The sequence below is a fragment of the Electrophorus electricus genome, chromosome 12 (assembly GCF_013358815.1).
Source record: "Electrophorus electricus isolate fEleEle1 chromosome 12, fEleEle1.pri, whole genome shotgun sequence".
Taxonomy (NCBI): domain Eukaryota; kingdom Metazoa; phylum Chordata; class Actinopteri; order Gymnotiformes; family Gymnotidae; genus Electrophorus; species Electrophorus electricus.
In genome coordinates, this window is record NC_049546.1 from 3,443,207 (window position 1) to 3,455,909 (window position 12,703).

Below are 12,703 nucleotides of genomic sequence, written 5' to 3' on the forward strand. Positions count from 1 at the left end.
GGTTCTGGGCTCGCTGTCGTCGTCACCACTTCCCCTGAAGGTTCTGTTCCAGAGCCAGACCCTGCTAGACTGACGGTGCCACCAGAAGGTTCTGGGCTCGCTGTCGTCGTCACCACTTCCCCTGAAGGTTCTGTTCCAGAGCCAGACCCTGCTAGACTGACGGTGCCACCAGAAGATTCTGGGCTCGCTGTCGTCGTCACCACTTCCCCTGAAGGTTCTGTTCCAGAGCCAGACCCTGCTAGACTGACGGTGCCACCAGAAGATTCTGGGCTCGCTGTCGTCGTCACCACTTCCCCTGAAGGTTCTGTTCCAGAGCCAGACCCTGCTAGACTGACGGTGCCACCAGAAGGTTCTGGGCTCGCTGTCGTCGTCACCACTTCCCCTGAAGGTTCTGTTCCAGAGCCAGACCCTGCTAGACTGACGGTGCCACCAGAAGGTTCTGGGCTCACTGTCGTCACCACTTCCCCTGAAGGTTCTGTTCCAGAGCCAGACCCTGCTAGACTGACGGTGCCACCAGAAGGTTCTGGGCTCACTGTCGTCACCACTTCCCCTGAAGGTTCTGTTCCAGAGCCAGACCCTGCTAGACTGACGGTGCCACCAGAAGGTTCTGGGCTTGCCGGCGTCGTCACCACTTCCCCTGAAGGTTCTGTTCCAGAGCTTGAACCACTAGTCGTAACTGGAGCTGCTGGAGCAGTCGTCCCACCTGAAGGTTCTGGGCCTGCTGTAGAAACAAGCTGCTCAAGCTTTACCTCCTCCCATGAGCCAGATTCACCTTCAGTTTCCTCATCAACCAAGATGCCTTCAGCTTGCAGGTACACTGCAAAAAGAAATAGAAGTCTCAATTCAAATACATAAACTTTCCATTGTAGTGGAAATGTAACATGTACAATGTGTAGATACAAAATTTATGAAGCATGCACTTTTCAAAAAGCTTTGAAATATACCAAGTCTGGATTAGTTGTAGGCATCCCCCTATACCTCTATTCTTTTAAGGAACACATGTTCCTTACATCAGTTTGGAACTGAAACAGGTTCTTTTGGATTCAAGTCACTAGGGTATTCAACCATAGATTTAGAAATTTGTTCCCAAACAAGTTAGAAGCAATAGGGCCTTAATATGGGACATAAGGGTAAGTGTTAAAGCACATGTCTGCACCTCTCCGTGCCACCACAGGGTCAGAGATACATCCCAGAGTTAGTAGTACAGACAAGATATCCACCACAGTTGTTGAAGCTTTAGCCGAGCCATTTGACTGAATGGCACCAACAGCTGAATTACCTGGTGTATTAAAGAAAAGAGAAGTTGAAACTATACAAGCAAAAATCAGTTAGATAGAACCAGTATGCAAAGCTACATGAAATCCAAAACCTAGAACTTAGCCTTGACAGCATGTGCTTAATAGCCTTACAAACTGCAAGCCACCCCACAAAGTTCCACGACTGGTGTGCTCTTAATCCGTTTGACCTTTCAGTGAAATATCAACAAAAAGAAATGGCGTTCCTGTGCAGTGTATACACTTATTCAAAAGAACAAAAGGGAGTACAGCGAACCTTCGGATTTGCGCCATCTCACGACAGGCTTGCTTAGCTGTGACTCACCAGACTGTTCTCTTATCGGAGAGCTGAGCGCTACGAAATAACGAATTAAAATCGGTTAGAACTAGACATGAGATGCAAACATATGAGTTAAGCTATGACCGCTAACAAACCTTGGTTTATCCAGAGGCATAACAAAACTAAAACGATTCTCTCCAGAGTCCCCATGATGATCATACTCATCCACCCACAGCAAAGACCTTTTAAAAAACCAGTCTGTGCCCTCGTAATATCGGTCACCTGGAGCTAATCAGAAATTTGCGGTCTCTGCTGAAGAAAGTACCAATCAAAACCGAGACTCCACCCGATTTATTAAATCATAGTTTTTCTCGTCATGATAATTTTCTAATTAAATTCCTATAATTTTTATTGTTTATAATTTGTTTAGGAAATTCTTACGTGCATGGAAGCAATCCAAAGAGAGAGTACTGACTAAAATTGTGATTTTTGCAATCCTGTATAAAGACAGATATCAGTTCATATGTTTGGACACCATCAGAAGTAGGTATAAAACATTGTGAATTATTCATAAATTGGTCATAATCTCTTTGGGTAGAATATTCAGGGGTAGAATATTCAGCGTGTTTGACTTAACTGCATCAACTGTTCAGTTCGATGTACTGTGAAACTATAAAGCACATATATCAATATCAAGGCCAAAGACTTAAAGATTTAAATTCTGACAATCAAGATAATATGGACTGTGCGCTCGAGTTTAGATTTCCAGTGCAACGTTGAAACAAAGGAGGCGCTGCACTCATGTTTTTAGCAGAAAATTAAGTCGCAATACAATTAACGTAAACGTTATTTGCCGAACGGGAAAACTTCAGGGGAAATACAGAGGGGAAAAAGTTTTAGAAGTAAGTAATGAGCACGATCTTTGTGGGCACTGCCCAGTGACCCAAACCTTTAACGGCTTTAAGGGTTTCTTAAAATTACTTGGCAGCACACTATCCAACAAGACCACTCCATCCCCAACAAAAACGCCTTCTCAAAAACAGCTTAAATCATTTTACGTTGTAAATCGTGAATCTCGCCGAAAATGTTCATGCATATTTATAATTTAAAAAACATAACATGCGTATATTTCTGTAGGCTATATATCTCCCTCTATATATGTATCTTTCCCACAAGGTTTTCTTATAATGGTGCAACCAAAGACCTTCTGGTCCTGGCCCAATTCCAGTTCAGAAAAATGAAGCCCTCCCTTACTTCTCCTATCGCTGTCCCCTGGACAGCCTCCTAAGAGTTTAGCGTTAACCTTTGGAAGAAACAATATCACGCAGGTTAAGAACTTCTGCATTCAGAAACAGCAGCGGAAAGAATGATCAGTTTCTTTTGTTCTTTGATCATCTCCGAGGTGAACTATGGCGTTTATGAACCAAGCAACACAAATGACCTGCTCATACTACATGATCAATGTTAAAGCAATTAGTAAAAATAATTCACATTAAATGCTAAATACGTTTTTAAAATCAAATCATGTTACATAAACTTCCTGCCTTTGTTTTTCATTCATATGAATTATATGTTAGTTTGCATCCACAAAGACCACTTTCATGATAATTGAAATTATTTTATCGAGTATACCCTTCAAGTCAAATAGCCTTTATCAAATTTTGAATTTATGAAAAACAAATGATGAATTATGACACAAATTTGCAGTTTATATGCAAGCATACCTTGCATTGTTAATATATGGCAAACTTGACATTTATTGTAGAAGAATTCAAATGTGATGACAAATCTTTCACCTCTGTCAGAATTGGTGCTATATTTCCAAAACTACATGTGAAATGGACTTTTCCCTCTACATGCTATGCCAGTCACTTGGCATTGCTTGCTGCCCCTGTTATATTCACCTCTCCTACAGACCTCTGTTCTCTACTTACCACTCATCTGACTCTGCTATTCCTGTTTTCTGGACAAATGGATGACACCAACGAACCGCCCTCCACCCCAGCTCCCGGAGAATTAACTTTGACGTTGTTCACCCTCTGCCTCGCACCGTCTCCCAGCCCCCTTGGGAAAACTCTGCGACTAGTAAACTTAACTTTGCATTGCTAAACTGTCGCTCCCTCACGGATAAAGCCTCCATATGCTGCAATCTCATTGTGCAAAACAAATTTGATGTTAGTAACCTGAGGGCTACTTATATCTCAGTTTACTAACACCCAGTGGCCATAATTATTTGGTTGAGACCAGAACACAGGGAAAAGGTGGTGGTCTGGCTGCTATCTATAATATCACTCTTAATGTCTCTGTCCGTACCTTTCATGAGGTCTCCTCATTTGAATATTTGGTGTTGAAGCTAACTGGTTCCTTACCAGTACTGTTTTTGTTAATCTACTGCCCACCAGGAACATCATCAGACTTTCTATCAAAATTCAGTGAACTTCTTCCTACCCAGTAGAGTAGGTTAGAGTCCAATATACCAATGAACTAGAATACTGTAGAAATACAGGGATCAATGCTGATGCCTAGAGGGACAAAATACATATAAGCTCTATCTTAGACAATGATAAGTGCAATAAACAATAAGTACTAGAGTTTGTTAGACAACATCAGTGTAAGAAACTGATACAATACAATAAGTACTAGATTCAGTTAGTCAACATAGGAGCAGGGTCAGTGATCATTTAAATATTCCATGAATAGATGGGTCTTCAGTCTGCAAGGGACTCTGCTGTCTGGACAGCAAGCAGAAGTTCATTCCACCATCTAGGAGCCAAGACAGAAAATAGTCTCAATGCTCATCTTCCATGAGACTTGAAGCATGGCATTTCAAGCCGAACCATACTTGAGGTTTGAAGTACTCGAGGTACGGATTGGGCTTTGACCATTGACATGTATGGAGGAGCTGGTCCATTTTTGGCTTTGTAGGCAAGGTTTTAAATCTGATGCATGCAACTAGTGGAAGCCAATGAAGGGAGCGCAGCCGTGGTGTGACGTGTGAACTGTGGAAGATTGAAGACCAATCGTGCTGTTGCATTCTGGACAAGTTGTAGAGGTCTGATGGCTCTTAAAGGAAGACCAGCAAGTAGTGAGTTGCAGTAGTCTAGTTTTAAGATCACAAGAGACTGCACAAGCACCCAGGCAGCTTCCTGAGAGAGAAAGGGCCAAATCCTTCATATGTTACAAAGGAGAAATCTGCAAGACAAGGTTAGATTTGAAACATGAGTTGAGAACGACTGGTTGTCCAAAGTTATGCCGAGGCTACAGGCAGCTTCAGATGGTGATACCAGGCATACAAATGGCAAGATCTATTGCCATTTCATTTTCCAATTATATTGATTACTTGAGTAATAATGGGGAAATTTACACTGTGGCATCAAATCTCAGAACAGTGAATGCTTGGTCATGGAAACATCTGCTCTGTATGACTGCAAATTAGACAAAGGATACCAAATAGATCAGGATATTAAATATATTTCTTGAATACAGGAGGTGACTACAATCCTCCCCTCCCCCCAGAGTCACATTTCAGTAATTAAGGGGATCCATTATATCCCATTTACACAAGTTAACAGTTCCCTGGGGTCTTAATGAAATGGGGGTAGTTGGATAGCAGGTACAAAAAAAAGGTAGGTCTCAAGATGTAGGTGGAAATATGCAAGTGACTCCCTGCTTGATGTAGAAAGGGGAGCCAAAACCAAACAGCTTGTTTTAGCTCTTGGCAGGTCCCCACCAAAAAAAGCCACCTGACTGGGTTATCCATCAGTTTGTGGCTTAGTAGACATTGAAGATACATGCACTGAAAGTACATGTGTCACTTAAACATGAATTGAAAGGGGTGCACCTTTCAAAGTGATTGTGAACCGTCATGATTACTACATAACCCTGACAAGACAAGCTGGGTTGACGAGCTCAACTCCAGCTTGTTCAGAGCTGAAGTGGACAAGAAGTCATTACAGCCACCTCAATGGCTCTGCCTGTAGACCCAATGAGGTGACCATGTTAATTAGCAATATGGAAAGGCTTTGTGATCCATGTAGGACAAATTCATGTCTTCAAAACAGCCAAGTGCATATCCATCCAGGAAATTGTACAAAGGATGAACAAAGTGCCTACAAAATTCCACATTTTTATTCTTCATTATTCAAGTCAGCCAGATCTCATGTAAAGACTCCTTTGCATGCTCAATTTTAGGCAACCTAATGGAGCTGGACATCAGACCATGAATTGACCTGGATCCACCAAGCTGAAACCCTCATTCTTCAAGTCAGCAATCAGTGACCTCAGAAGCCCTAGAAGAGAAAGTACAAAAGTAGCCAAGAATACAAGGGTCCAAACATGTCAATCTTCTACTTTTTAGAACCTGGAAAGGAATCAGACCCCCTATAGCCATGACACTTAAGACACAAAACAACCTTATTCACATTAGTACAAGTGTCAAGCTCATCTTTCTCTGATCAGTTTGCCCAACAACCCTGTGACCAGGCCTGTGCCCTGAAAGGACCCACATGCATATAAGCCACCATGCAAGTTACCCAATGAACATGGGGAAGTAGTAAACATTTACTCCAGGTGTCAGCTGTTGAAGTTAAGAGCAGAAAGTAGAGGGGCAGGAAGGGGTGGTGAGGGATAGCAATTGCCATTTTAGTAGCCATGGTCAACATGTGCAGAGATGGAGTCAGAAGAGCCAGTGACAGTTGATTTGTTTTTTGAACAATTAAAAACCCACCAACCAAGCCATTCACCCCAGTTAAACTTGCCCAGCTGGTTCTTGAGCAACAAGCACAGTTCTCACCTTTTACAGAGGAGTTTATAGAACCCGTAGACTCTTTGACCTCTTCACTGTCAGAAGGCACTGTTGGGTATTCAGGGGACTTTATTAACATCAAGATGGGCATTACAGAGATGCTTTTTGCAGACAGCAGTCTCACCATTTGTAGTGCTTCCCAGACCAGAAGAGTCACTGTGGCAGCTGGACATCGTAGATGGAGCAGACTGATTCAAATGAACAGGAAAGACTTCACTTTGCAGAGATAGCTCTGGAATACTAGGCTCAGACGCATTAGCCCCATTTGAGCCTGCTGGAGGGTTGACGCTTCCAGAAGAACCTTGAGAGCTAGGCCTCACTGAGGGACTGGGTTCAGAAGGAGCAGATCCATTTGAATTTGCAGTGGACTTGACATTCTCAGAGCCACTGTCTGATCCCATGTCCTCACCTGAGCCTTCAGAAGGGGTCACATGTTCAGACAGTTCAGTTCCAGATCTGGACTCTGACCCATTAGTCATAACTATACCTGCCAGAGTGGTCCTGCCACCAGAAGGTTCTGTTCCTGAGCTAGACCCTGGGCCTTCTGGAGTGACAGTGCCACCAGAAGGTTCTGGGCCTGCCGTAGTCATCACTTCCCCTGAAGGTTCTCTTCCAGAGCCAGACTCTGATCCATTAGCTGGGCCTGCCGGAGTGATGGTGCCACCAGAAGGTTCTGGGCCCGCTGTCGTCACTTCCCCCGAAGGTTCTGTTCCAGAGCCAGACCCTGCTAGACTGACGGTACCACCAGAAGGTTCTGGGCTTGCCGTCATCGTCACCACTTCCCCCGAAGGTTCTGTTCCAGAGCCAGACCCTGCTAGACTGACGGTGCCACCAGAAGGTTCTGGGCTTGCCGTCGTCGTCACCACTTCCCCTGAAGGTTCTGTTCCAGAGCCAGACCCTGCTAGACTGACGGTGCCACCAGAAGGTTCTGGGCTTGCTGTCGTCACCACTTCCCCTGAAGGTTCTGTTCCAGAGCCAGACCCTGCTAGACTGACGGTGCCACCAGAAGGTTCTGGGCTTGCTGTCGTCACCACTTCCCCTGAAGGTTCTGTTCCAGAGCCAGACCCTGCTAGACTGACGGTGCCACCAGAAGGTTCTGGGCTTGCTGTCGTCATCATCACTTCCCCTGAAGGTTCTCTTCCAGAGCCAGACTCTGATCCATTAGCTGGGCCTGCCGGAGTGATGGTGCCACCAGAAGGTTCTGGGCTCACTGTCGTCACCACTTCCCCTGAAGGTTCTGTTCCAGAGCCAGACCCTGCTAGACTGACGGTGCCACCAGAAGGTTCTGGGCTTGCTGTCGTCGTCGTCACCACTTCCCCTGAAGGTTCTGTTCCAGAGCCAGACCCTGCTAGACTGACGGTGCCACCAGAAGGTTCTGGGCTTGCTGTCGTCACCACTTCCCCTGAAGGTTCTGTTCCAGAGCCAGACCCTGCTAGACTGACGGTGCCACCAGAAGGTTCTGGGCTTGCTGTCGTCACCACTTCCCCTGAAGGTTCTGTTCCAGAGCCAGACCCTGCTAGACTGACGGTGCCACCAGAAGGTTCTGGGCTTGCTGTCGTCACCACTTCCCCTGAAGGTTCTGTTCCAGAGCCAGACCCTGCTAGACTGACGGTGCCACCAGAAGGTTCTGGGCTTGCTGTCGTCACCACTTCCCCTGAAGGTTCTGTTCCAGAGCCAGACCCTGCTAGACTGACGGTGCCACCAGAAGGTTCTGGGCTTGCTGTCGTCACCACTTCCCCTGAAGGTTCTGTTCCAGAGCCAGACCCTGCTAGACTGACGGTGCCACCAGAAGGTTCTGGGCTTGCTGTCGTCATCATCACTTCCCCTGAAGGTTCTGTTCCAGAGCCAGACTCTGATCCATTAGCTGGGCCTGCCGGAGTGATGGTGCCACCAGAAGGTTCTGGGCTCACTGTCGTCACCACTTCCCCTGAAGGTTCTGTTCCAGAGCCAGACCCTGCTAGACTGACGGTGCCACCAGAAGGTTCTGGGCTTGCTGTCGTCGTCACCACTTCCCCTGAAGGTTCTGTTCCAGAGCCAGACCCTGCTAGACTGACGGTGCCACCAGAAGGTTCTGGGCTTGCTGTCGTCGTCACCACTTCCCCTGAAGGTTCTGTTCCAGAGCCAGACCCTGCTAGACTGACGGTGCCACCAGAAGGTTCTGGGCTTGCTGTCGTCGTCACCACTTCCCCTGAAGGTTCTGTTCCAGAGCCAGACCCTGCTAGACTGACGGTGCCACCAGAAGGTTCTGGGCTTGCTGTCGTCGTCACCACTTCCCCTGAAGGTTCTGTTCCAGAGCCAGACCCTGCTAGACTGACGGTGCCACCAGAAGGTTCTGGGCTTGCTGTCGTCGTCACCACTTCCCCTGAAGGTTCTGTTCCAGAGCCAGACCCTGCTAGACTGACGGTGCCACCAGAAGGTTCTGGGCTCGCTGTCGTCGTCACCACTTCCCCTGAAGGTTCTGTTCCAGAGCCAGACCCTGCTAGACTGACGGTGCCACCAGAAGGTTCTGGGCTCGCTGTCGTCGTCACCACTTCCCCTGAAGGTTCTGTTCCAGAGCCAGACCCTGCTAGACTGACGGTGCCACCAGAAGGTTCTGGGCTCGCTGTCGTCGTCACCACTTCCCCTGAAGGTTCTGTTCCAGAGCCAGACCCTGCTAGACTGACGGTGCCACCAGAAGGTTCTGGGCTCACTGTCGTCACCACTTCCCCTGAAGGTTCTGTTCCAGAGCCAGACCCTGCTAGACTGACGGTGCCACCAGAAGGTTCTGGGCTCACTGTCGTCACCACTTCCCCTGAAGGTTCTGTTCCAGAGCCAGACCCTGCTAGACTGACGGTGCCACCAGAAGGTTCTGGGCTTGCCGGCGTCGTCACCACTTCCCCTGAAGGTTCTGTTCCAGAGCTTGAACCACTAGTCGTAACTGGAGCTGCTGGAGCAGTCGTCCCACCTGAAGGTTCTGGGCCTGCTGTAGAAACAAGCTGCTCAAGCTTTACCTCCTCCCATGAGCCAGATTCACCTTCAGTTTCCTCATCAACCAAGATGCCTTCAGCTTGCAGGTACACTGCAAAAAGAAATAGAAGTCTCAATTCAAATACATAAACTTTCCATTGTAGTGGAAATGTAACATGTACAATGTGTAGATACAAAATTTATGAAGCATGCACTTTTCAAAAAGCTTTGAAATATACCAAGTCTGGATTAGTTGTAGGCATCCCCCTATACCTCTATTCTTTTAAGGAACACATGTTCCTTACATCAGTTTGGAACTGAAACAGGTTCTTTTGGATTCAAGTCACTAGGGTATTCAACCATAGATTTAGAAATTTGTTCCCAAACAAGTTAGAAGCAATAGGGCCTTAATATGGGACATAAGGGTAAGTGTTAAAGCACATGTCTGCACCTCTCCGTGCCACCACAGGGTCAGAGATACATCCCAGAGTTAGTAGTACAGACAAGATATCCACCACAGTTGTTGAAGCTTTAGCCAAGCCATTTGACTGAATGGCACCAACAGCTGAATTACCTGGTGTATTAAAGAAAAGAGAAGTTGAAACTATACAAGCAAAAATCAGTTAGATAGAACCAGTATGCAAAGCTACATGAAATCCAAAACCTAGAACTTAGCCTTGACAGCATGTGCTTAATAGCCTTACAAACTGCAAGCCACCCCACAAAGTTCCACGACTGGTGTGCTCTTAATCCGTTTGACCTTTCAGTGAAATATCAACAAAAAGAAATGGCGTTCCTGTGCAGTGTATACACTTATTCAAAAGAACAAAAGGGAGTACAGCGAACCTTCGGATTTGCGCCATCTCACGACAGGCTTGCTTAGCTGTGACTCACCAGACTGTTCTCTTATCGGAGAGCTGAGCGCTACGAAATAACGAATTAAAATCGGTTAGAACTAGACATGAGATGCAAACATATGAGTTAAGCTATGACCGCTAACAAACCTTGGTTTATCCAGAGGCATAAAAAAACTAAAACGATTCTCTCCAGAGTCCCCATGATGATCATACTCATCCACCCACAGCAAAGACCTTTTAAAAAACCAGTCTGTGCCCTCGTAATATCGGTCACCTGGAGCTAATCAGAAATTTGCGGTCTCTGCTGAAGAAAGTACCAATCAAAACCGAGACTCCACCCGATTTATTAAATCATAGTTTTTCTCGTCATGATAATTTTCTAATTAAATTCCTATAATTTTTATTGTTTATAATTTGTTTAGGAAATTCTTACGTGCATGGAAGCAATCCAAAGAGAGAGTACTGACTAAAATTGTGATTTTTGCAATCCTGTATAAAGACAGATATCAGTTCATATGTTTGGACACCATCAGACGTAGGTATAAAACCTTGTGAATTATTCATAAATTGGTCATAATCTCTTTGGGTAGAATATTCAGGGGTAGAATATTCAGCGTGTTTGACTTAACTGCATCAACTGTTCAGTTCGATGTACTGTGAAACTATAAAGCACATATATCAATATCAAGGCCAAAGACTTAAAGATTTAAATTCTGACAATCAAGATAATATGGACTGTGCGCTCGAGTTTAGATTTCCAGTGCAACGTTGAAACAAAGGAGGCGCTGCACTCATGTTTTTAGCAGAAAATTAAGTCGCAATACAATTAACGTAAACGTTATTTGCCGAACGGGAAAACTTCAGGGGAAATACAGAGGGGAAAAAGTTTTAGAAGTAAGTAATGAGCACGATCTTTGTGGGCACTGCCCAGTGACCCAAACCTTTAACGGCTTTAAGGGTTTCTTAAAATTACTTGGCAGCACACTATCCAACAAGACCACTCCATCCCCAACAAAAACGCCTTCTCAAAAACAGCTTAAATCATTTTACGTTGTAAATCGTGAATCTCGCCGAAAATGTTCATGCATATTTATAATTTAAAAAACATAACATGCGTATATTTCTGTAGGCTATATATCTCCCTCTATATATGTATCTTTCCCACAAGGTTTTCTTATAATGGTGCAACCAAAGACCTTCTGGTCCTGGCCCAATTCCAGTTCAGAAAAATGAAGCCCTCCCTTACTTCTCCTATCGCTGTCCCCTGGACAGCCTCCTAAGAGTTTAGCGTTAACCTTTGGAAGAAACAATATCACGCAGGTTAAGAACTTCTGCATTCAGAAACAGCAGCGGAAAGAATGATCAGTTTCTTTTGTTCTTTGATCATCTCCGAGGTGAACTATGGCGTTTATGAACCAAGCAACACAAATGACCTGCTCATACTACATGATCAATGTTAAAGCAATTAGTAAAAATAATTCACATTAAATGCTAAATACGTTTTTAAAATCAAATCATGTTACATAAACTTCCTGCCTTTGTTTTTCATTCATATGAATTATATGTTAGTTTGCATCCACAAAGACCACTTTCATGATAATTGAAATTATTTTATCGAGTATACCCTTCAAGTCAAATAGCCTTTATCAAATTTTGAATTTATGAAAAACAAATGATGAATTATGACACAAATTTGCAGTTTATATGCAAGCATACCTTGCATTGTTAATATATGGCAAACTTGACATTTATTGTAGAAGAATTCAAATGTGATGACAAATCTTTCACCTCTGTCAGAATTGGTGCTATATTTCCAAAACTACATGTGAAATGGACTTTTCCCTCTACATGCTATGCCAGTCACTTGGCATTGCTTGCTGCCCCTGTTATATTCACCTCTCCTACAGACCTCTGTTCTCTACTTACCACTCATCTGACTCTGCTATTCCTGTTTTCTGGACAAATGGATGACACCAACGAACCGCCCTCCACCCCAGCTCCCGGAGAATTAACTTTGACGTTGTTCACCCTCTGCCTCGCACCGTCTCCCAGCCCCCTTGGGAAAACTCTGCGACTAGTAAACTTAACTTTGCATTGCTAAACTGTCGCTCCCTCACGGATAAAGCCTCCATATGCTGCAATCTCATTGTGCAAAACAAATTTGATGTTAGTAACCTGAGGGCTACTTATATCTCAGTTTACTAACACCCAGTGGCCATAATTATTTGGTTGAGACCAGAACACAGGGAAAAGGTGGTGGTCTGGCTGCTATCTATAATATCACTCTTAATGTCTCTGTCCGTACCTTTCATGAGGTCTCCTCATTTGAATATTTGGTGTTGAAGCTAACTGGTTCCTTACCAGTACTGTTTTTGTTAATCTACTGCCCACCAGGAACATCATCAGACTTTCTATCAAAATTCAGTGAACTTCTTCCTACCCAGTAGAGTAGGTTAGAGTCCAATATACCAATGAACTAGAATACTGTAGAAATACAGGGATCAATGCTGATGCCTAGAGGGACAAAATACATATAAGCTCT

At 44.7% G+C, this 12,703-nt stretch overlaps 1 protein-coding gene across 1 annotated transcript; it reads right to left on the reverse strand.

The window, feature by feature from the left end:
- Positions 1-5,664: 5,664 nt before the first annotated feature.
- On the reverse strand, positions 5,665-7,080 carry LOC113589246 (hyphally-regulated protein-like). Its single transcript, XM_035532387.1, has 3 exons — positions 6,483-7,080; positions 6,347-6,406; positions 5,665-5,843 (listed from the first exon to the last, which is right to left on the reverse strand). Exons 1-3 carry the CDS (start codon positions 6,946-6,948, stop codon positions 5,767-5,769), a joined length of 603 nt encoding a protein of 200 aa, XP_035388280.1. The 5' UTR covers positions 6,949-7,080; the 3' UTR covers positions 5,665-5,766.
- Between the last annotated feature and the right edge of the window lie 5,623 nt (positions 7,081-12,703).

Bases quoted from the DNA above. Each gene is read 5' to 3' on its own strand.
- LOC113589246 (XM_035532387.1), bottom strand. From the start codon at position 6,948: ATGACTACGGCAGGCCCAGAACCTTCTGGTGGCACTGTCACTCCAGAA. The intron at 6,407-6,482 runs GTGAGACTGCTG...AATACCCAACAG, and splicing joins TCTGGGAAGCACTACAAATG to TGCCTTCTGACAGTGAAGAG. The intron at 5,844-6,346 runs GTGAGAACTGTG...TTTCTCTTCTAG, and splicing joins TATAAACTCCTCTGTAAAAG to GGCTTCTGAGGTCACTGATT.